General features: G+C 39.6%; 1 protein-coding gene across 6 annotated transcripts in view; it reads left to right on the top strand.

The window, feature by feature from the left end:
* itga3b (integrin, alpha 3b) overlaps window positions 1-20,828 on the top strand; it is a 175,474-nt gene that overhangs the window by 78,582 nt on the left and 76,064 nt on the right. For all 6 annotated transcript variants that reach the window (XR_009442858.1, XR_009442857.1, XR_009442856.1 and 3 more), the window contains exons 2-5: window positions 13,072-13,199; window positions 13,856-13,935; window positions 17,587-17,845; window positions 20,112-20,216. Coding sequence is in view for 3 of the 6 variants with exons in the window: in XM_048560367.2 (XP_048416324.1) it covers window positions 13,072-13,199; window positions 13,856-13,935; window positions 17,587-17,845; window positions 20,112-20,216 (572 nt within the window). In the remaining 3 variants the exon portion in view is untranslated. The remainder of the gene's footprint in view (window positions 1-13,071; window positions 13,200-13,855; window positions 13,936-17,586; window positions 17,846-20,111; window positions 20,217-20,828) is intronic.

Raw genomic sequence — 20,828 nt, 5'->3', positions numbered from 1 at the left:
ATTCCATTTGCCTTTCCTTTCATTCACCGAACTTGGATGATAGCTTTTTATGATCATGGACAAGGACTCTAAAATCCTTTTGTTCTGTAGCCTTTATCATGTTTTTCTATTTAAATAATATTCAGCTCCTCTATTCCTCTGACCAAAGCATTATAATCCACCTGCCAAGTTTTTGCCCTGTCTATATAACACTGCAGATTTTTATTGTCATCCTCACAATTTGTCTTTCCATCTATTTTTGTTAACCGCAAACTAGGCTATGGTGGATTCACTTTCCTCATTGAAATCATTAATACGTTTTATGTGGTGTGCTAGTAGTTATATCTTGAAAATGCCCCACGGAACCCAATTCTCTGTCTCCTATTAGTACCCAATCCTATATCCAAATTAATGAATTACTTCTAACATTATGGGCTCTTATTAAGTAGTCTAATGTGTGGTAACCTGCCAATTCCATCTGAGAGTTTTAAGTATGTCATATGTCATAATGTCATAAGCATGCCTTTATCTATCCTGCTTGTTAGCACCTCAAAGAATCTTAGTAAAATTTTCAAGCACGATTTCTGCTTCAAGAAGCCATTCTGACTTTGTTTGATCAAGTATGTATTCCTAAGTGTTCTGTTATTTCATTCTTTATAATAGACTTGAACATTTTCCCAACAATGGGTGTTAAGCTAACCGCCTACAGATACCTGTTGTGGTTTCCTTTCGTTTCTTAAAATAAAGGCAGATTTCTAATCGTCTGAGACTTTTCCAAAATCTGAAGATTCCTGCAAGATTACTGTCTGTATTTCCAGTACCTCTGTGCTAATTCTAGCCACAGTTTATTATGAATCCCATCAGCTCCAGGGGACTTATCAGTTTTTAGTGCCAGTGGTTTCCCCAGTATTCTTTTCTCCAGTGATAGTTATTGTATTTATTTCCTCTCCTCATTTTGCCCCTTGAATATTTAGTAATTAGTGATGCTGTTGGTGTCTTCTACTGTGAAGACTGATGCAGAGTATTCAACTAAACTGTCGTTTCCTGGTTCCCCATTATTATTTCCTTAGTTTCATTCTTTTAATGGGTTTGCATTCACTTTGGCTTCTCTCCTCCTTTTATATATGTAAAGGAGTTTTCGCTGTCTATCTTGAGATTATTTGTGGTTGAAACTGAACTGAAACTACCAGATTGTGATTATATCTGTAAAGAGATGGGAATTAATTGTCTTGTTCAAGTTCATTTGGAGCGTTGCACTGCTGAACTTCAGTGACGTGCTGGGCAATGCCGTATCAGTCTCTTTAGTCAGTCAGCCACCTGCAGAGCAGCAAGACTCTCATTGAAGCTCTGGGATTTTAAGTTTAAAGTGTGATTAATTTGTAACTTGTGGAATGCAGAGCACAATACAGAAAACAAGAAGCTAAGAGTTTGAAGGCAAACATTTAACTTGTATCTCAAAGACACATGTCACAATGTGGGAAGTCTGTATGTAACACTATATTACTGTCTTAATGTTCTGTCTAATTTGGCAGTGTTTGTCATCCTCAGCAGCTGCAAACATCTGCTCAGCTGTCCAAAGATTTCTTTAATTGTGCAGTGGGTGTGGAATGGACACTTTGGGACAGGGTCAATTTTAAAGCTTCTCTCCTAACAGAAAGCAAGTGAGGGTAGAGGCAATTAAAAAGGAGCAATGGACTTGCTACTTCTTTCCCACCTGACCTGGCTGAAAGCCATTTTAAATGTAGTTAATTGGGCTGTTGTCAGAAAAGAATATTTTCATTTAGCCTGAAATTCTGACTCATGCTTTGTTTGGGAAAGATGCTGTGATCCACTATGATAATTATTCCATTTCCTTATTACAAATAACAATAAATAGAGCAAGGCCAGGTATTTTCATTGCCGCTTGGTTCTAGTGATGGGTTTGGGAGTGAGGATTCTGGTTTTCCAGCTCATATTTGAATCCCAATTTTTCATGAAATTACTGCGGAAAAGTAAATGATCCTGACTTTTGGATTAAGAGATGAATACATTAAAGATGCCTTGTGACAACATGGCATTGCCATAATTAATGTCCCCTGCTATCACTCTACAACGTGATGCATTTTTCATTAACACAAAGAAGCACCATTTAAAGAGGTTAGCTGAGGAGAGGGAATTGAAAACCATGGAGTCTTCGAAAAGGACCCACTGTTCAACATTTTTGGATAGATTGATTTCACCCCTATTTCTCATATTCATCCTATGAATATATGTTAAATGTTGTCTGGCTGTTTGCTGTTTAATACTGTTTATTTTGATCTATTCATCTGAATTTTGGTCGGAGAATTTAACCATTGTATCCTTGAAGTGCTGTTCCTTTTTCTGTTAAATGCAGAATTTGACAAAGCACTGGAAGTTTTCAGAGAATAAAACAAGACACACATCATAGATTAGCTGTATTAAAACCGAAATACATTAGGGACACATTATGCTGCAAATTTAATCTTACCCCTAACTGTGGGCCCTGACCTGCGTGCAATATACTGGCAAGCTGGGTTACTGACAGGAAATTGATTGGATGTTTTAGGAGATTGTTTGTTTAAATTGAACCTGAAGTTGTTGTAGATCTTCAACATGAATGTTTATTGGTAGCCTTGCCCGTGTTTACATGGTTTTATTTCAAAGAACAAAGCTGATTAAACATTGATCAATTATAAATTAATAATTTGCATAATCAAAAATGTCCAGTCACTCTTCTAACTGTAACATGTGGTTCACTTTGGACTCAGAGGTGGAAGAATTTCATACTTAGCAAGCTCTAATTGTTATTTTGAGAGCCTTCCTTAACCTAAAAACCCATCTTCTCACCGACGTGAGGAATCAAGTTCAAATGTTTGCAACCTCTGTTGCGTCCTGTGCTTTTGTGTGAAGTCATGCAGATTAGGAAGTTCAGAGGATCTTTTGCTGGTCCATGTGGAGTTAACTTGATTGTCAGCAGGAGTGGTAGTGAGAATGCTGCTTGTACCTTGTCTGGGATGGTGGTGTGAGGGGAAAACTAGTGGAGGAAGACAACTGTACATTGAAAAGTCTTAGTGGACAATTTGCCAGCTCCTGTGATTTGTCTCATTTTGATGGATAAGGGCACCAGATATATGGGAGCACCATCATATGCAAGCTTCTTTCCGGATCATTCACCATCCTGTCTTGGATCCCTGTTCTAAGTTCTTTCAGTGTTGCTGGGTCAACGTCCTGGAATTGCCATCCTATTGGCATTGTGGGAATACTTAAAACCAAAAAAAACTGCAGCAGTTCAGGAAAGCAACTCCGTAACACCAACAGTGTGGGTTCAATTCCTGAAGTGGCTGAGGTTATCATGAAGGACTGTCCTTCCCAACCTCTTGCCTTGCCTGGTGTTCCCTCAGATCAAACTTCCACCAGTTATCTCTCTCCCCCCTCTCTCCCCCCCTCCCTTTCTCTCACACACAGCAGGAGTATGGTGACTTTGCTTTTACTTGATGAAGTTGAGATTATGCTTGGTTATAACTTACCATAATTTGACAGTTTGTTAATACTTTCTTTTGTGACTCACGCATGATGACTGATGACATGACTGTGTGTGGGCTTTTTGATTCCCAGAAACTGAACCCAAGTGCCAAAAGTGAGTAAAAGTAGGAATGAACCAACGTGCTATACTGTTTTGACATTGGTAGTAGTTGTTCTGCTGATATCATTGTGCAGAAGTGGGAGAAACTCTTTTCTCATGTCTTTTAAAAAAAAAGGTGAGATACTTAGCTTCAGAGATAATAGGAACTGCAGACGCTGGAGAATCCGAGATAACACGTGTAGAGCTGGATGAGCATAGCAGGCCAAGCAGCATCAAGAGGAGCAAGAAGGCTGATGTTTCAGGCCTACACTTTTCTTCAGAAAACTTTCCAAAGAAGGGTCCAGGCCTGAAACGTCAGCCTTGCTGCTGCTGTGATGCTATTTGGCCTACTGTGTCCATCCAGCTCTACACCGTGTTATCTGAGATACTTAGCTTGTTGTTTTCTGCAAAGGTGCTGCAAGACAATTGTCGCCTATAAATCTTGGCTGCAACAATAATCTCCAAATCAAATCCTGGTCATGTGTATTTAGGGAGTGTGCTTTCATTTAAATATTATTAAATACAGACCAGGAAATATTCATTAAGGCTGGAATAAGAAGTAAACCAGCTGTTGATTTCCCTTGTGTAGAAATGGAACATTTTGCTGCAGTTCAGAAACCTCATGGGTATCATGCATACAGTGCAGTCTACAATTACTGCTCCACAATTCTAGGACCAATGTAAACTGTGAAGTGTGAGTTAATAAATAGTGTGATCTATAGTATGAGCTACATCTGAAAGCATTTATTTCTAAGTTCAAAGCTGCATTGAAGAGTTTTACAATGATCTTGACTTCTGTAGGTTTTTGATAGGGCACTTCACGTGTTGTAAAATGGTGCAGAGGCAAATAAATATCAGACAAAACCTTGATTTATTATCAAATATGTGCTACAGAATCCCTCAATATACTACTCACTGTTTGATAATGGGAGCTTTTGAATGGAATAGTATGGCCTAGGTGTGTTGACATGCCTTGGTGCTATTACAATACTAACATGCATGTTCTTTCAGCTTCTCCCCTTTTGAGTGGCCTCTATACTTAACCAGAACGTGGTATTGCAGTCTAACAAGTTCACTGAAAAGGACTTGGATTGAAAGGACTCTTTCTATGCTGCGTGACTCTATGAATTGAGTTTATGTTGATAAAACATTGCACAATGTTTCCTGGAGACCAAGCAGCAAGGAGACATTAGATTGTAGACTGACCAGTTTAAATCTCTTGTGCAGATACAAGTGTCATTGTACAAATGCTAAGAATAGAGAGGATAGGATGTTTCTGAGTTGACTGTTTTTCAAACAGATCGAGTGTTCTAAAGATCAAGTGTCTAAGAGCTTCATTTTTATCATTTTTTCTTAATGCTTTTGGAATAAGGTTATGTGCAGTTAAACAGAATCTTCACCTCATGATGGAGTAGTTTTGCAGGGAGAATTTGCTTGAAATGTAGGGATCATTGGGAGCTGTGTGGTTCAATGTGATCAAAAAACCACAGTTGCTGGTCAAACTAGAAGAGGCTCACGTATTAAACAAATAGTTTTTTGCATGTTAGCAACTAATTACAGGTTATATAGTTAAAATAGAGGTTGTTACATAAACTGAGGAGGAACTGGATGTTAAATCCCTCTCCTCTGAGGTCCTTTTTTTTCTTCCCGTTGGCCCATTTGATTTTTTTTATGGATAGTGCATGGGCACTTTCTCACTTAATCTTTCAGACCCTTACAGTCTTACATAACAAGCTAGCATTGCACACTTTTACTTAAAATATTGGAAATTGGGACATTTTTACAATATTTTTGAAGCAGGCTGCATTGATGTGGATTCGTCAGGTAGGCATGAAATAGATATTAAATCCAACACAGGAGACGTGAATTTATATCAACGGCAGTCCATTAACCCAAAATATCATATTAGTTGGCTTTCCTGCAGCCCATATTCAGTGTCAGCATTTCAGGCTTGAATTATGATATTCTGATTTTTGTTTTCTTCCCTGAAAACTGACAAGTTCCAAAATCCAAAAAACCACGTGGATTGTCTTAAAAACCCATCTGGTTCATTCAGACCACTTGGGGAAGGAAATCTGCTGCCCATACCCAGTCTGCTCTAGTAACTCTAGACCTGCAGCAATGTGGTTGACTCTGAAGTAACTCCTATTTTTGTTCAGCTAGCCAGTGAGCTCCTATGCACGTATAGGAAAGAAAATACAATTACTTTTTTTTATTTTGAAGAAAACACTTACCTTCGTAACCAAAGGGCCACAATAATGAAGAACTGCATGAAACACCCAGAAGCTAATTAGTTTACAATTAGAATTAGCTTTGTGACGGGTAGGTCATGCCTTACAAACCTTATCGAATTTTTTGAGGATGTGACTAGTAAGGTTGATGAGGGTCAAGCTGTGGATGTGGTGTATATGGACTTCAGTAAGGCATTTGATAAGGTTCCCCATGGAAGGCTCATTCAGAAGGTCAGGAGGAATGGGATACAGGGGAACTTAGCTGCTTGGATACAGAATTGGCTGGCCAACAGAAGACAGCGAGTGGTAGTAGAAGGAAAATATTCTGCCTGGAAGTCAGTGGTGAGTGGGGTTCCACAGGGCTCTGTCCTTGGGCCTCTACTGTTTGTAATTTTTATTAATGACTTGGACGAGGGAATTGAAGGATGGGTCAGCAAGTTTGCAGACGACACAAAGGTCGGAGGTGTCGTTGACAGTGTAGAGGGCTGTTGTAGGCTGCAGCGGGACATTGACAGGATGCAGAGATGGGCTGAGAGGTGGCAGATGGAGTTCAACCTGGATAAATGCGAGGTGATGCATTTTGGAAGGTCGAATTTGAAAGCTGAGTACAGGATTAAGGATAGGATTCTTGGCAGCGTGGAGGAACAGAGGGATCTTGGTGTGCAGATACATAGATCCCTTAAAATGGCCACCCAAGTGGACAGGGTTGTTAAGAAAGCATATGGTGTTTTGGCTTTCATTAACAGGGGGATTGAGTTTAAGAGTCGTGAGATCTTGTTGCAGCTCTATAAAACTTTGGTTAGACCGCACTTGGAATACTGCGTCCAGTTCTGGGCGCCCTATTATAGGAAAGATGTGGATGCTTTGGAGAGGGTTCAGAGGAGGTTTACCAGGATGCTGCCTGGACTGGTGGGCTTATCTTATGAAGAGAGGTTGACTGAGCTCGGTCTCTTTTCATTGGAGAAAAGGAGGAGGAGAGGGGACCTAATTGAGGTATACAAGATAATGAGAGGCATAGATAGAGTCGATAGCCAGAGACTATTTCCCAGGGCAGAAATGGCTAGCACGAGGAGTCATAGTTTTAAGCTGGTTGGTGGAAAGTATAGAGGGGATGTCAGAGGCAGGTTCTTTACGCAGAGAGTTATGAGAGCATGGAATGCGTTGCCAGCAGCAGTTGTGGAAGCAAGGTCATTGGGGTCATTTAAGAGACTGCTGGACATGCATATGGTCACAGAAATTTGAGGGTGCATCCATGAGGATCAATGGTCGGCACAACATTGTGGGCTGAAGGGCCTGTTCTGTGCTGTACTGTTCTATGTTCTATGTTCTAATATATAACGACAAAAATTAAGGAAGAACAACATAACATAAATGCTATAAGTTATTGCAAGTCATTATTTTAGTCCTATGCAAATATCTAAGCATCTCAAGTAAGTGTGTGATTGTAATATTACACACACACACACACAGTGCTTCTGATCCTCTTAGCACTGACTTAGAGGTACATGTTAGAAGGTGCATGATTATCACTTTTTAGTTTACTGGACATAGAACATAGAACAGTACAGCACAGTACAGGCCCTTCGGCCCACAATGTTGTGCCAGACTTTTACGCTAATCCTAAGGTTTATCTAACCTCCACGCCCACCTTATACTATCATCCATATGCCTATCTAATAGCCGCTTAAATGTCCCTAATGAGGCCAACTCCACTACCCTCTCTGGCAATGCATGCCCTGACCACTCTCTGAATAAAGAACCTACCTCTGATGTCTCCCCTGTGTCTACTTCCATTCACTTTAAAACTATGCCCCTTCGTAATAGCTACCTCCACCCGAGGAAAAAGTCTCTGGCTGTCCACTCTATCTATAGCTCTGATTATTTTGTACATCTCTATCAACTCACCTCTCGTCCTTCGTTGTTCTAAAGAGAAAAGCCCTAGCTCTCTCAACCTTCCCTCGTAAGACATTCCCTCTATTCCAGACAACATCCTGGTAAATCTGCTCTGCACCTTTTCCAGTGCTTCCACATATTTCCTGTAATGAGGTGACCAGAAATGGATACAATACTCCAGATGTGGCCGAACGAGGCTTTTGTATCGTTTGAGCATAATTTTATACACTTCTGTCAGTTCACCCTTCGATCTAATCCAAGTTTGTCCAACCTCTCCTTTTCGCTAATGCGCTCCAATCCAGGCAATCTCCTGGTAAGCCTCTTTTGCACTCGCTCCAAATCTTCCTTCGGTGTGGTGACCAGAACTACACACAAAGTGGCCTCATTAAAGTTTTATACAGCTGTAACGTGACTGACCAAAGATAAACCACGGTGCCCTGACTGATGAAGCTGCGTTTACCACTGAATCTCCTTGTGTAGCCACTTTCAGGGAGCTATGGACCTGCACCCGAAGGTCCCTCTGTACTCTGATGCTCCCAAGGGCCCTGCCACTTACTGTATACGTTCCCCTTGCAATTCACCTCCTGCAGTGCATCGCCTCACACTTGTCTGGATTAAACTCCATCTCCCATTTCTCTGCCCAACTTTCCAACTGACCTACATCCTGCTGGATCCTTTGAAAACCTTCCTCACTATCCACGACTCCACCAATTTACATATCAACATATCGCAAACTTACTAATCAGATCACCGACATTCCCATCCAACTCATTTATCTATATTGTAAACACAGGAGATCACCAAAATTCCCATCCAACTCATTTACCTATATTGTAAACACAGGAGATCACCGACATTCCCATCCAACTCATTTATCTGTATTATAAACACAGGAGGATCACTGACATTCCCATCCAACTCATTTACCTATATTATAAACACAGGAGATCAACGACATTCCCATCCAACTCATTTACCTATATTGTAAACACAGGAGATCAATGACATTCCATCCAACTCATTTACCTATATTGTAAACACAGGAGATCACTGACATTCCCATCCAACTCATTTACCTATAGTACACACACAGATCACCGACATTCCCATCCAACTCATTCACCTATATTGTAAACACAGGAGATCACCGACATTCCCATCCAACTCATTTACCTTTATTACACACACAGGAGATCCCCGACATTCCCATCCAACTCATTTATCTATATTACACACACAGGAGATCACCAACATTCCCATCCAACTCATTCATCTATATTACACACACAGGAGATCACCGACATTCCCATCCAACTCATTTACCGATATTATAAACACAGGAGATCACCGACATTCCCATTCAACTCATTTACCTATATTATAAACACAGGAGATCACCGACATTCCCATCCAACTCATTTACCTATATTACACACACAGGAGATCACCGACATTCCCATCCAACTCATTTACCTATATTATAAACACAGGAGATCACCGACATTCACATCCAAATCATTTATCTATATTACACACACAGGAGTTCACCGACATTCCCATCCAACTCATTTACCCATATTACACACACAGGAGATCACCGACATTCCCATCCAACTCATTTACCTATATTATAAACACAGGAGATCACCGACATTCCTATCCAACTCAGTTACCTATATTGTAAACACAGGAGATCCCCGACATTCCCATCCATGTTTTCATTTATAATGCCTTCTCACATCTATCCTAATCTCATGTATTTACATTGCCAAATTTGAATAATATTCCTTTATAGCACAGATGCCAGAAACCATTCAGCCCATCATGTTCCTTTTGGCTATGTGAAGGAACTGGAAGAATCACTCATGCAAATCAGAATCCTGACAATATTGGGGCATAGCTTTAACAAAGACATGGCCAAAATCAGCTGTACGTGAAAACCGAATATTTTCAACTCTGTACCTTAATAACAGAACCTTTCTGCTTACAAAATTTACAGCACCTGAGCCATTCCATTGTACCTTTGCAAATGTAATATTAACATTTTAAAGTGGTTTTGATGTTCATCCTATTTTCAATGATTGTTATATTTAGTTATCACTGGGGAGTGAAAGGGTGGAGGTTTGCAGGCTGACTTGGATAATTTGAGATTGTAGCAGTTGCATCACTGCCATTTTTAAATTCATCACCTCCACCATACCTCCATTTCCACCCTTTCACCTTACCATGGGCTAGGTTGTCCCATAGATCAACAAAGAGTGAATCTGTGCCAAAGAAAATTGTTCCCACTTAAGGATTTTTGTTATCTGCAAGCACTATGGTTTTTGTGGTATGTGCCCACAAACAATCTCTGCTGCTAATACTGGCCGAGTGTAGCGAGTTGTAACAACATTGAATTAGTAATAGCCTGTCAATTTCAGATGTCAAAACACTGTGTTTGTGCTGCTTTGGTATTGTCTTGCTTTTTACTCTCATTAATGTTTGTTAGAAAAAAATTACAATATGTTTTAATTGCTCTAATGGGGGTTTATTGCCAGGAATTTCAGGGCAATAGGCTCCAGCCGCTGACCTAGAAATCCAAAAATGGCATCAATGACCATCTTTCAAATTAGTGCAGGATTTGGAAGCTATTCTGCACTTATGTTTCAATAGAGAATAGCTCTTGTCTTTAAAAGTCAGCATAATATAATCAATCCAGTCCTAAACATTGTAGACAAAAAAAAATGTAGACTTACTATCAAGAATAACATTTGATCTAAGGTTTCATACCTTTGGGTTTTTTCATGAAACTCACTGATAATATCACATTGTGCCCTGTCACATAACTGCCAGTATGGGTATGGTCAGCACTCTTGGTTTTCTGTAATCATTAGAGGGAAGCTTGATCTAAGATTGAATGTACAGTGAGAATTCCTATTCTCCTCTTTTTACAAAGAAATAACATTTACAAGTACAATAAATGAGCATCAATTTCCACTGAGCATGTTCTAATCTGGTTGATGTAATTGCTTCTTTGTGGTCAAACAATTATTTGACAAGTAATCATACTCTCAAATTGGGTGAAAATGAGTTGTCAAAGTTTCAATTTTAATATACTTGATCACTTTTTGCAACTTTCCATGATCATTTTAAAATCACTTCATTTTGAAAATGAAAATTTGAAATCATGAAGAGAAATCAAAGAAATCCACAAACCAGTATAAAAGATCGTTTTAATGCTTTCATCCACTCATAGGATCAGAATCACAGCATGTACTTTGACTGTGTGTTTGCATTTCAACATATAATAGTCAGAAATCCTTCTGAGGAAGTATTAACGGACCTGAAATTTTAACTCTGATTTCTCTTCCCAGATATTGCCAGACACATTGAGCTTCTCCAGCAACTTCTATATATTGTTTGATTTATAGCATCCACAGTTCTTTCAGGTTTTAATACAGTAGTCAGAAGTCATACTTCAACAGGTTATAGTCAAAGAAGAAACTTCACCTAACAAAGGAGGAGCGCTCTGAAGGCTTGTGATTTCAAATAAACTTGTTGGACTATAACTTGGTGTTGCATGATTTCTGACTTGGTCCAACTTAGTCCAACACCAGCACCTGCACATCACAATGCTTTTGCAAAAATGTTAACCAGGCTGGCTGTGCTTTGTAAAGTTGTTGTTTGCACGTAGAACAAGGAAGGGCAAATTATCTCATACAGTGGTAGAGGGCTCTCAAGAACTGGTTTAAGGAGAAGATAACAGAAGCCGTCATGACTAAACTGAATTTTTTTCAGTGTTTCAGCGTATATATGCAAAGCAATTTTTGTTTTGAGCGTGTTAGCCTTAGTTCAGTGGTAGCACACTTACCCCTGAATCAGAAGGTTGAAGATTGAAAGTTTTGTTCATTGAAAGGGTCACTTGACCCGAGATCATTAATTCTGATTTCTCTCCACTGATGCTGCCAAATCTGCTGAGCTTTTCCAGCAATTTCTGTTTTTGGCTCTGAAGATACAAACGTGTCTCCTTAGATCTAAATGCATTATCTTGTCTGCCTCTGGAATGCTGTACTGTCAGAAGGCTACCTTTTGGAAAATATGTCAAATTAAGGTTCTGTCAAACCTCTTATTTGGATCTAAAAGATTGTGCATCCCTTTCTAAAGAATGGCATAGTGGTCCTTCTGGTGTTGTATTCAACCAGTGCCAATTTTCTACATGTTGGAAAGAAAGGTTATTTATGTAATTTATGTTTTGTGGGATTTTGATGTGCACAATATTTCTTACATTATAACTCTACTTGCATTTCAGAACCTCTTTTGCCTGTAAAAAAACATTTTGGCTCTTTCATTATATTTTTGTCCATTTCAGATCTAGTTTCAAATATAGAATCATAGGCAGCACTCATGTTATGCAGTTTTAAACTGGATGCACAGGTCTTGTGGTTGTTGACTTGCTCACTGAGCTGGCTTTTGTTTGTTCTGATGTTTCGTCACCATGCTAGGTGAAATCATCAGTGGAGCCTCCGATGAAACAATGTTATTCTACTCCATTGAAATTTATACTGTCTGGTCCATTATGGTGAATACTGTCATTTCTGGTTTTAATCTGTATGGGTTTGTATATGGGGTCCAATTCTATATGTTTGATTGAAGTCTGGATGGAGTGCCATGCCTCTAGGAATTCCTGTGCGTGTCTGTGTTTAGCTTAGGCTACTATGGTTACCTTGTCCCAGTTAAATTGTTGGCCTTCATTGTCTGAACATACCGATATTAAGGAGAGTTTCTCGTGCCATTTTGCTGTTAGTTGATGTTCATGTATTCTAATGATTAGTTTCCTTCCTGCCTCTCTGATGAACATCAGCTGGCAGCAAAAACACACGACGAACTCCCCTTAATATTGATATATTCAGACAATGGAGACCATCAATTTAACTGGGACAAAGTAACCATAATAGCCCAAGTCAAACATGGACATGCACAGAGATTCCTAGAGGCATGGGTCTCCACCCCTACTTCAATCAACAAACATACAGAATTGGACCTCATATACAAACCCATACAGATCAAAACCAGAAATGACAGTACTCACCATAATGGACCCGACAGTATAAATTCAAAGCGGAGTAGAATAACATTGCTTCATGGGAGGCTGCACTGATGTTGTCACCTAGCATGGTGATGAAATGTCTGAACAAACAAAAGCCAGCTCAGTGAGCAAGTCAGCAACCTCATCCACAACTCGAGCTACAGATCTTTGCCAAAACTCTAAGCGTAGGTCTTGTCTTTTAGCATTGTCATCATGGTGTTTTCTTCTGCCGTAGTCAAGTACTAATCTCTACATTTTTCATCTTTTTCTTTCTGCTCAAGATTGCTAGTTGGAGCTCCGCAGGCAGAGGGTCTGCCAGGTCAACTGGCAAATCGCACAGGAGCCTTGTTCTATTGTACTGTATCACCAACTCCCAACAACTGTAAACGTGCCAAGTTTGAGAAACCAAGTAAGCAAAGACATTTTTTACCTGTGAGGAAATCAAGGCAATTCATTTTATCAATGAGAAGTGGAAAGCAATGCTACAATAAAGTTATATTTATAAAATCTGCCATTGCTGCAGCAGTGAGCGGGAGTAAATTAGAAATGCATATCCAAACAAATCCTTTTCCAATAATTTTAATTTGCATCCCAAATGAACCAAGTTACACCAATGACATAAAAAGAAAGGTACATTACAGAAGCATTGAACCAGTTCAGAATGGAAGTGTCATTCAATTTCAGAGTATTTCTGTAAGGAAATCTTAAATGAATAGGCAGATGCAAGCCAGATTTTTGTTTTTTTTGGTGCAGTCTTCTAAATATCAGTGTTGGGTGGAGTGACTGATTGCTGAAGGTCAAATTTTAGAACATGGTTTTCAATGTTGGAATATGTACTAAATTCTGTTTTCTCATTTTTGTACCAGATAACTGTATATAATTATTTATATATGCACTATATATAATGTATATATGTTGTATATTTATGTTGAATACTTGTAGACTCAGGCTTGTCATTTGTCTTCTCTCAACATCCAAAATGTGTCTTGTTGTGGTGTCTGAATGATCTTTTGTTTTCACATCATGAACTATTATCTCCTTTTCACCATATCATTGTTTCCACAGCTGACCCACAAACTGAAAGTAAGGAGGACCAGTGGCTTGGAGTCACCGTGGCAAGTCAAGGGCCTGGTGGGAAGGTGGTGGTAAGGCAACTTAATGAATTGTTTTTTTTCTGCAGATTATTGTGCTTTGAGAATAAATGAGCTTGAGGTTGGATGTTGAGCTGTGGATTTATGACATAATTTCTGTCTGCGCTGTGTCCCTAATTCCGAATTTATCATTGTGGAGACTTGGTGAGTCGAAGTTGGACTGCACCTGTGCAGAGACAGAGAACTAACTTTTTATCTTGCTGGTACTTTTAAGATTGCAGGAGTCTGTGTCTTATCCAGTCTTGTTCAGCAATGGCAAGTTACACAAGAAGATATTACTGGGAATAATGTCGTGTTCTTGACATTGACAGGCAGTAACTTTTAATGAGAATGATTTGTTATATATGGTTGTTCATTTTGACTGGTATAACACCTCTGAAATTTGCTTTATTATTTAATTGCTTGTACCGAGATACAGTGAAAAGTTTTTGTTTTGTGCTAACCAGACAAATAATTCCTTACAAAAGTACATCAGGGTAATAGAACAGAATGCAGAATGTAGCATTACAGTCACATTTATAATGAGCAACAAAAGCTGGCCCAGCCAATAGCACCAACATCCTTTGAACAAATGAAAAGAAGTTATTGGCATAATCAGTTGGACTAGGTTTGCCATTTTCAACTTTAGAACTGCTTTTTAAATTCACATGAGAATGATTGAATGGGTTGCCTTACTCTGTTCATTGCGAGGGTGCAAACTTGTTAATGTAATTTAACCCAGTTTTCAGTCCATAAAAATTCATGGTATAGCATTACTCAAGAACAAACACTGATTGACCCAGATCTTCTGCTCAACTTCGATGATCATCAATGCTGCATAGAGATCTCTTTGACAATTTTTCAGCTGAAATTCCCATCCCAGCTGATCAGTTACAGACAGAAAACACTGACCAGCACAAATGGAGTCAGGATATTCCCACTTTTCACAACGGTCACTGCCACGTTCAGTAATGGTCTCCAGTCTTTCAATAAGTGAGTGGATTAGTGATCAGGTAAGCGTGTAGTCTGGTTGGGTGAGGGGTAGTTTGAGTAGTGAAAGTTGATTGGTTGATCGGGAATGAGAGAGGCATGTGAAATTGTTTAGTTACTCTTGCTAATCTTGCAAATCACATTAAGTGGTAAGCATATCTATCTTGGGTCCTGAAACAGCTTGGTATTGGTTTGCTAAGTCTCCAGGCATCAGAAATCAACTCTTCAGAAGTTTACATTTCCAGGAAACTTCTCACATTTGCGTATGTCAGGATTTTCATGGGGTTCTGATGTACACTCCCAATTGTAGCTAACCTCTGACAGTCTGGTCACAGGACCCTTTACTAAGGGTCCCTTAAGGTAACCATTGTTACTGAAGATAGACATTCTTTTGACACAGCATGCAGGATGATTCTTGTTGGAAATGCAACAAGCCCCATCACTAAGATAATCAATGGGATAATTAGAACGTTTCACTTGACAGGCTTCGAAGATTTTATTTCTTGGGCATGCTTAGTACTGGTCCATAACAAAGTTGTGTCCCTAAAAGGCTGATCTTTACCGTGTAGTTGGAACTGAAATTCATATTGCGATCATGTATTTTGTCGATCATAAGATACTGGTCTGGTGACCTGCTCAGATGTTTCAAGAAATCTGCAAGATACAGCCATTGTCTGTTGCCTCTGTGGAGGTGGAGGATTGTTTGGCTCATCGACTAATAGTTTGAGAATGGGCCACTGCTAATTTCACAAGTACATGAATGGAAATAACATATTCTGTTCAGGAATTGGTCAGTGAATGATGTAAAGCTACAATAAATTCCTTCTGCAACTTACATTTAAATTGGGCTTTTCATCATTGCCTGGTAGACCTCCACTTCTATTCTTTGAAATAGAACCAAAAAAAAGGGAAAGATTAAAAAGGGACCTAAAGAGGCAACATTTTTATGCAGAGGATGGTGCATATGTGGAACAAGCTGCCAGAGGAAGTAGTGGAAGTTGGTACAAGTACAACATTTAATAGGCATCTGAATGGGTACATGAATAGGAAGGGTTTAGAGAGATGTGGGTCAAATGCTGGCAGATGGGACTAGATTAATTTAGGATATCTGTTTGGCATGGACAAGTTAGACCGAAGGGTCTGCACAACTCTATGACTCTAATGTTTGTAATCCATCAGACCAGGCTGATACTGTGTTGGTTTACTCTGTTACCAAGAGACTGCACCTCAGACAATGCAGCATGTAGGACTGTTTTTCTCAAGCTGGGACAAAGACTCAGAGGTAGGTAGGATTCAAGCAAGTGGAAGATGTTTATTCAAGTAGACATCAGTTTATGCAGGGAGAGGGCCAGAGGATCTTCCCTGAATTGGCTTCAGAAGATAGATCAATGACACAACCTCTGCTTTTACAAAGAAATACAACATTTTTATACATTTTGTGTTACAGTCATCAAATATAACGTAGCCATCATCCTTTCCCTTAATTCAAACACCCAATCCTGTGGGACACCTAATCAGTGAAGGGCATGTCCATGGACAGCCCCAGGTTCCCATGACCTTACGATATAATGTAGACATTGTAATCTCTAGGACTTGGGATGTTCCCATGTATCCTATTCATTCACATTCCAAAAGTTTAATGGCTGTATTTCTTCAGGTCCTTCTCAGGCTTGTTTATCTGTAAGGACAGCTCAAATCTATTCCCATTGTGTTTTGGTGCTGTCTTTTGTCACATTCAGTTAATCCTTTTATTTTGCCACTGTCCCAATTACATAATGTAAAAATAAAAAGTCAGTTAGTTTTAACTAATTGCTATAAGGTTAACTTCTGTTATAAAGTTAATTATGAGTGTAATGTTATACAACTACATTTACTGTCAGCATTTTGTAATTTATGGGTTGTGATCAATCTATCTTGCTCCGGGCATAAGAGAAGGCATATTCTAAGGCTGGTTAATCTTTACATCTAAGCTTAATTTTTTTTAAGGCTTGTTTTTATGTCCTGATTATGTATTGAAACCAATTTCTATGCTTTGAGCATTTTTAGCTGTAAACTATTTAATATTACAGGTAGTTTCAAAGAGGCAACTATTTATGACAAAATAACTTTAGCTGTTATCCTTGCAGCAGCTTGAGGACCTAATCTAGCACCTGACTATTTATTTATTGGGACAATCACCCTTTCATTAAAAGAGCTGGAATTGGTCATTTATCTGTCCTAAGGCATTCTTTCATCCAAAATGTCTTGGATGGGAACACAGTGTTCCTTCTCGCAGTTTTGTTCAAAGGTACCATTGTATTTCGCTGTGTGAGCAGGTTGCTTACTTTTGCTTAGCCTTGTCTGCTATCTTGTAAGCAGGTATGGGCCACTTAGTGCATTCAGGTACAAGCCACCTTACATGGCCAGGTACAAGTCACCCCTACACAGCACATCCTCAGCAATGCACTGTAACGTCAGCTTTGATTTCTGTGCTCAAATTCTGGAGATGGCCTTAAAGTCTATGACTAAACAAGGTGAGAGTGCTACCAACAAAGTTACAATGGACCCATACATTGCCATTATCGTGTTAGATTGATTTGTGCAAGTGGCTTGCTGCAACAAAAACATACACTATGAGGGGAGATTTTCATTGACAAGATATCTATTTTTAAATATGGCCCATTTATTTCCCCGCAGGTTTGTGCACATCGTTATGAGAAGAGACAACTGACGCAACAAGATGAGAAGAGAATTTTAGTGGGTCGTTGTTTTATTTTGAGTGACAACATCGCCATCAATCCAGATGATGACTGGGACACTTCGCCAGCGCAATTCTGTGAAAATGTCGGGGATGATCACCAGGGACTGCTTATGTGCCAGCAGGGCATGGCTGCAGGATTCACGCACCCCAACCATTATGCATATTATGGAGCACCAGGTGGCTGGAACTGGCAAGGTCTGGCATTGATAAATGAATTCCGCAACTTTTCATTCATATTAGTCTTGAAAAGTTATAGGGGTGTCAAGCTTGTTGACCATTTCAGACTGGGTGAGAATACAGTGCAGTTGTGTTGTTGATCCTCTTAACTCCAGAAAGAAACTAGTTTTTTTCTCTAATAATGCAGGAAATCATTCACATTTCCTGGGCTTTTGTTGGTTTTTGGTAGGTTTATGTTGGCTTGGAGAGGAATCATAAAGGCCTTGTGTAAAAAATGCAGTCAGTTTCAACGGACGCCATAGAAACATGTTCTGCATGCATGAAGAAGGAATCCCAGCACATCATCAGATTGCCTCTCTTGCTCAGCCAGGCGAGCTGATTGAGATCAGACGGTAACTGTTCTTCAGACGGTCAGTCCTCTGTTCTTGATAATAGAACCCAGTCAAGGTGAAGTTTCTGATTCTGTTCACCACCTTGAGAACACTCATTTCATTTTATCCAGTTTACCTTATTTTTGAAGCAGATGTTAACATACAATCCAGTTTTCTTTTTGCTTTGTCAGTCAAGAACTTGCGCCTTCTTTTGATTCTTCAGATCTTAGCTGAAGTATTTTTCTGTGGGCATCAATGTAAAAGCAGGGCAACCGATGGCTCTGTTGGCCTGGCTTTGTTAACCCTCTGGAAGGGTGTCTTATGTATGCCAAGTATTTTGAATATTGCTAGTCTTTTTGATAACATTTGTCCATCCATTTAATTTGCACAATAACCAATCGTTTATCCAATTCTACGTGCCACCATCTTGTGTTTGCATGCAAACATTGGTGAGGCACAACAAACATGTTGGCTTAACCCTAGCAATGATATTTGATTTAATTTTGATTTAGTATCACATGTATCAAAATGCAGTGAAAAGCTTTCTCTATGAGCAGTACAGGCAAATCACAGCAAGCAAAGGATGTACAGATTGAAAAAAGACTTACAGGCGTGCAGGTTACATTATTTGAGGCGACAGTTATATCCTGGCCAAAAGAAGCTGTTCCTGAACCTGCTGGTGTGTGTGTTCAGGCTCCTGTATCTTCTGCCTGACGGAAGAGACTAAGGAGGTCATTGCCTGGAGGTGATGGGTCTTTGATGTTGGTCACCTTTCCGCGGCAGAGGGCCATGTAAATGGAGTCCGTGGATGGAAGCGAACCTTTTGTGATGGTCTGGGCTCTTCACACCACCTTCTGTAGTTTCTTACAGTTCCAGGCAGAGCGGTTGCCGTACCAGACCGTTATGCACCCGGACAGTACGCTTTCAATGGTGCATGCGTAGAAGTTGATGAGGGACCTTATGAACATGCCAAATTTCCTGAGCTGCCCGAGGAAGAAGAGGTGTTGTTGTTACCTTCTTGACTGTCACATTTACATGGGAAGTCTGGGACTGGTCATCGGTTATCATCACTCCGAGGAAGGTGATGCTCTTCACTCTCAAAACCATTGTTAGACAATTCAGCATAGCATATAAACCCTTAATTTTTACCTGAAGTTGGTCCCAGCTGAAAAGTTTATGTACCTTGTGTTTCCATTTTAAATTTTGTATTTTTGAAGCTAATACAAACTTACTTTGGTAACTTGTTACAACATTCCTTTCAATTGAGAAACCTTTACTCCTCTCCATCCTCTTCTAATTCCCACTATGCCGCACTAGACTCCTTGGATAAGGCGGAAAGGTAGATGGCTTGCTCCCAAGGCACAGCTGATTCCACTCTGATCAGATGGTGTTGTTTTCAAAATTAATTGTCTCAGCATCTTTACATTTGTTAGAAGGGCAGAAGATTTGGATTTACATCTTCCCTGAGGACTGACCCGGCACTAAAGTGACAGCTTAGATTATGCACTAAAGTCCTAGAATGATGCTTAAACTCCCAAGCTCAAATGAGTGCTACTAAGTGAATAATTCTCACATTCAGGAATATATGGCAAGATAACAAGCCATTATGCTTCAAAATAGACTGAGCTCAGCTTTTCTGATTTGATGTTGTTGTCTTTTTTGTGAAAAAAATGAAACACCCAAACCAATGAAGGTATAAATAAACATCATTGAAGGACAATATTACCCTTAAATGTAAAATTTGTAATTTAGACAATACATTTTATTTAGTAAAGCCATTTACCAGAAATGTACTTCACATCATTTTAATTACACTTAAACTTGATTCTGTATTTTCAGTGTGTGTTAATACAAGAAAATATATGTTGAGTAAGACATGAAGTTTTGCTGGATCATTTTCTTTTCTTTTTCAGGAACTGTCCAAGTCTCTCAAAAGAATATCACATTTCTCGATCTCAATATACTGTCTGATGGTCCTTACATACTGAAAGAAGCAGGAAAGGCTCACAGCTACATAGGTATTACTTAGTTTCTGCGAGGCTTACTCCATTTTTATCCCTCCACTATTGGAGACACTGACTCATACTGGACTTCTGTACAACAGGCAGCTGTAACCATACCCACTGTACACATTCGATGCTCCCCGTGTCTTAGCTTGGGTAGGATGAATGTAACACATAGGGAAGCAGCACAGTTGCTCAATGGTTAGCACTGCTGCCTCACAGCGCCAGGGACTTAAGTTTGATTCCAGCCTAGGGTGACTGTTTGTGTGGCGTTTGCACATTCTCCTTGTCTCTGCATGGCTTTCCTCCCTCAGTTGTAGTTGTCTTTTCCCTAGGATGGATGATTTTAAGACTAGAGGAGACGTTTTTACGGCGATAGGGGAGAGATTTTAAGAAAACACAAGGGAAAGATTTTTAATACAGGGTAGTCACATGTGGAATGAACTTGCTGAGGAAGTGAAGGATGTGGGTACAATTACAACACTTAAAAGACATTTGGATAAGTACATGAATGGGTAAGGTTTGACGGGATATGATCCAGGAGCGGGCAGGTGCAACTGGTTTAGTTTTGGACTATGTATGTCATGGACTGGTTGGACCGAGGGGTCTGTTCTGTGCTGTGAGACT

The sequence above is a fragment of the Stegostoma tigrinum genome, chromosome 31 (genome assembly GCF_030684315.1).
Source record: "Stegostoma tigrinum isolate sSteTig4 chromosome 31, sSteTig4.hap1, whole genome shotgun sequence".
Lineage (NCBI taxonomy): Eukaryota > Metazoa > Chordata > Chondrichthyes > Orectolobiformes > Stegostomatidae > Stegostoma > Stegostoma tigrinum.
Note: the sequence above shows the minus strand (reverse complement) of the source record. Positions and strands in the feature narration are given on the sequence as shown.